Raw genomic sequence first — 4,487 nt, 5'->3', positions numbered from 1 at the left:
GATATTAATAAAGTTTTTTGACACGTCAGTATCAAATGTCCACGAAACACAATATAAATAAATTTCAAAGTAATCGAGACCAAATTGAGATGTCTACGTGTTGGTTCACAAATATAACTATCTTAATCATCAAAACAACAAGAAGATAATAGTACTATTAAACCTAATTCTAAATGTATAAAAAGGTAACTATTCTCCAACACTTAAGTATCCAACTCACAAATCCAACACCATTTTTGCCTTACAACCAAAATCCTTCACACAAAACACACTCACTTGCAAGTTCATCAATAACTGGTTTCAATTTTCATCTCTAATCCACAAAATTTTCCCTTTCCATAAATGGCTTCCTTAGTCCATTTCAATAATCTTAACCCTAATTTCCAAGAACCTTACCCTAATTATACTCAAACAAATTTTTTATATATATTTATAAATGACAACTACTACTTATGGTGGAAAGAACATTATTATCGGGGGCAGTAATAACTCTAGTACTGCCCCCGATAATAAATCTTATTCAGGGCGTCACCCCGTTTACCGAGGAATAAGGAGAAGAAAAAGTAGTGGAAAATGGGTGTCAGAAATTCGCGAGCCAAAATCCCCTAATAGGATTTGGCTCGGGACGTTTCCGACACCCGAAATGGCCGCCATCGCGTATGACGTGGCGGCCATAGCCCTAAAAGGTCCCGAGGCGGATCTTAACTTCCCGAACTCGGCTGCCTCTTTTCCTGTTCCTGCCACGAGCTCTGCTCGTGACATCCAGACAGCTGCAGCCAGGGCGGCTGCAGCTGTTGGGGCAGCCGGGGACGCGTTGTTAGCCGCGGCTGCGGTGCATAGGGAGGTAGTAATTAATGAAAAGGGTAAAATGGAGAATGTGGAAATTCAGAATTTTGAGTTTATGGATGAGGATTTGATATTTGATATGCCAAATGTTCTTGTTAATATGGCTGAAGGGATGTTACTTAGTCCACCAAGGTTTTATATGCATGATGATGATGATCAAACTACTATTACCTACCAAAACTTGTGGAATTATACCTAATAATTTGCTATTTCTACAAGCAACATGAGTTTAACATAATGTTGAACTTAAATAAGTAAAATATATATGTAAATTATAATTATGTGTGTGTTAATTTCAATGTTCTTTTATTGCTTGTAAAGGGTTTTGGTTCAAAGGAAGCAACTACTTGTGTTTTACTTTCTTGATTATTTTCTTGTTCGTTAGACAATGGAAAGTCGCAACTGCTACTTTTTGGGTGCGTACAGGGTAAACCCTCTTCCTTAATTGCTTAATTTCATTATTTTTATTAATCTTCTATTTTGTTCTTGTTTGATAAAGATATGATTATGGTGTTCTATAATCAAGATTTTATGAATGGCAATATATCAAATATTTAAAATGTACATATGTATATAGTGTCAAAAGGATTCACAATATATATAGTACATACATGTGATTAAAAAAAAATGTTTTGATCTATCTACACAGTATAATTTTTCGTGTTAAGCAAAGAATGTTAATTACCATAAGATGAGTTATAAATTTTGGAAGCTTGAACTTGAAGCTAAGCACAGATATTTATATAGAGACATTAACATTTGTGTTTTGTTAGGTGGAAGCAACCAATTTTAGAAAGTTTTCTCAATTAGGATCATTGAGGTCTAGATTTTAGCTAACTAGGGTTTTGTACAACTAACCTTCCAATTAGTAATTTACTATTCTGCCCCCTTTTCTATTCTCTCTTTTTCTTTTTTTCTATTGGATAACATCGATAATATTATATTCTCTATTCTAATTTATGTGACAGTGTTTGTCTGGAGATATAGTATACCAAAGAAAGAGAGAAAATATACTATTAGTGCGCTAGACACACATATTTGTATGTTTATAAATTATTTCATTAATGATAAAATGAGAAGATTATCTGACTAGATAATTTTGGGTTATTCTTTATATTATATAATAATATATATACACACAGAGGTTGGTTGAGGGGCATTTGTTGAGTTTGTTACTTAGTTATTATGCTATTAGATTACTTGGGTTTGATTTTTTAACTTTAATTAGCAATACTTTAAATTTTCTTTAGTGGTTTCATTCTTTGTTTTTAAATTCTGAGTCCACCTCACGTTAACGTATAAATCTACAATCAGCCGCCACGTGTTAGAGCAGTCCAATTGGAAAAATTACAATATTATTAATAGTAGCTGTTATTTGCCTCATATTTTGATATTTTCATTGTCTTTTAAAATTTTAATTCTAATGATTTCGTTTATATTGGTATATTTTGATAAATAGATGAGTTTCGAGCTAATTTCATAAAGCTCAAGGTGATTCATAAAGCCCAAAAAATATTAGTTTTTTGTTAATTCTTTTGAAAAGTTAGCCAATAATGACACTTTTGCTCTTTCTTCTCTTTTTTGACAACTTTTAATAAATTGAGATCATAGTCTATATATTTCTTTTAAAGTTAAAAATTTTATGAGATTACGATCTAAAATTTGATGTAAGTTATACAAATATTAGACGACAGTTTAATATTTTATCAGTAAAATTTTAAGTAATATATAAATGAATATTAAACTCGAATTGACCACCACAATATATGCACCTATTAGTCCTCTTCCCTATCAATCAATTGACAAAACTTGCATGTGATGTTTAATTGTTTTCTAATTAGTTCCAACCAATTTTAACAATAAAATAATTAAAGGTGCTCAATTTATTGCCTATAAACAAATATTAACCTCTCAATCATTTTGTTTCTTAATAATTACACTCTCCAACTCACTATATACTAGCTAACATGCACATATCAATTCAACATCAAAATTCAAAATGAGTGAAATTTCAATTGAAGATCAACATGTTGTAACAATCAATTGGGAAATAAACAAGACTCGACTAGAGTTGATGCAACAAAAGATCTCCCAACCACCTCAACTCCTAAGTGAATCTGCGGGGCGGAGTTCTTGTTGCATTTTTCGTGTACCTCAAAGTTTTATTAATGTCAATGGTCGATCCTACGAGCCTCAAATCGTGTCAATTGGTCCATACCATCGTGGAAAAGACAACGTTAAGATGATCGAAGAGCATAAATGGCGATTTTTGGGCAATTTAGTTAAGAGGACAATGGAAAAAGGGCTTAATTTAGAGGACTATTTGAAGGCAATTCAACCATTTGAAATGAGAGCTAGAGAATGTTACTCTGAGGCAATAGTTCTCAACAAAGATGAGTTTGTTGAAATGTTGGTACTTGATGGTTGTTTTATAATTGAACTTTTTAGAAAAATTGGAGGGGTAATTCCTATTGAAAAAGATGATCCACTAATTTCAATGTCTTGGATATATCCTTTTTTCTTGAGGGATTTAATTAGACTTGAAAATCAAATCCCATTTTTCATACTTCAATTCTTGTTTGACTTTACCAATATTATTAGCCAATCAAGTAATACTCCTCCTTTAGCCAAATTAGCTTTGACTTTCTTTAACAACACATTACAAAGACCTAATGAAGTTGTTGAAAAGTTTAGTAATCTTGAAGGGAAACATTTACTTGATTTTCTTAGATCAAGTTACATTTTTCTTGAGCCAAAAAATAGAAGGGATCATTCACCTACAAATGTCATACAATGCATCTCAAAGCTTCGTCGCGCGGGGATCAAGCTTAGACCTAGGAAAGAAGAGACATTCTTGGCTATAAAATTCAATAATGGATTCATTGAGATGCCAACAATCACAATAGATGATTTCATGAGTTCATTCTTGATAAATTGTGTGGCATATGAGCAATGTCATGTAGATTGTTCAAAGCACATGACAACATATGCAACATTTCTTGATTGTTTGGTGAACACACAACATGATGTTGAGTATTTGTGTGATTGCAATATAATTGAGAATTATTTTGGGACAGATTATGAAATTGCTAATTTCATCAACAATCTTGGGAAAGATGTTATGTTTGACATTGATGAGTGTTACTTGTTGGAATTGTTTATTAAGGTGAATGATTATTATAAGAGTAGTTGGCATGTTCATTGGGCAAGTTTTAAGTATACTTATTTTAGTTCACCATGGTCTTTTATTTCAGCATTGGCTGCTCTTGTGCTATTGGTATTGGCCATTCTACAAACACTTTATTCTATTTTGAGTTATGTTCACCCTATTTCTTGATTTTTGACTTGCAAATTATTTGAATATTTGGGGCTTTGATTATATATATATGACCTTGGAATTTCATTTTTATTTTCTTGTTAGTTGGAATTACGATTCTCAGACGAAGTTTTTGAACAGAATTTCAATAGGTGAGATGTATAAGCACTGCAAAGTGTTGAACAGAATTTCGATAGGTGAGATGTATAAGCACTGCAAAGTGTGAAACAATCTCGTACCAACAAGGATAGCACCAATAAGCTCTTTTTCTTAAGCCCTAGTCATTGTGTTATTTTTTTAATATATGACTACTATAGTTATAGAG

General features: G+C 32.0%; 2 protein-coding genes across 2 annotated transcripts; both read left to right on the top strand.

Moving 5' to 3' along the window:
• Nucleotides 1–354: 354 nt before the first annotated feature.
• Nucleotides 355–1,045, top strand: LOC107029913 (ethylene-responsive transcription factor ERF024-like). Its single transcript, XM_015231352.2, has one exon. It carries the CDS (start codon nt 437–439, stop codon nt 1,043–1,045), a length of 609 nt encoding a protein of 202 aa, XP_015086838.1. The 5' UTR covers nt 355–436.
• Nucleotides 1,046–2,845: 1,800 nt separating this feature from the next.
• On the top strand, nt 2,846–4,183 carry LOC107029912 (UPF0481 protein At3g47200). The gene has a single exon (XM_015231351.1). It carries the CDS (start codon nt 2,846–2,848, stop codon nt 4,181–4,183), a length of 1,338 nt encoding a protein of 445 aa, XP_015086837.1.
• The last annotated feature ends 304 nt before the right edge of the window (nt 4,184–4,487 follow it).

The sequence above is a fragment of the Solanum pennellii genome, chromosome 9 (genome assembly GCF_001406875.1).
Source record: "Solanum pennellii chromosome 9, SPENNV200".
NCBI lineage: Eukaryota > Viridiplantae > Streptophyta > Magnoliopsida > Solanales > Solanaceae > Solanum > Solanum pennellii.
This window is presented reverse-complemented; position numbering and strand designations above follow the sequence as displayed.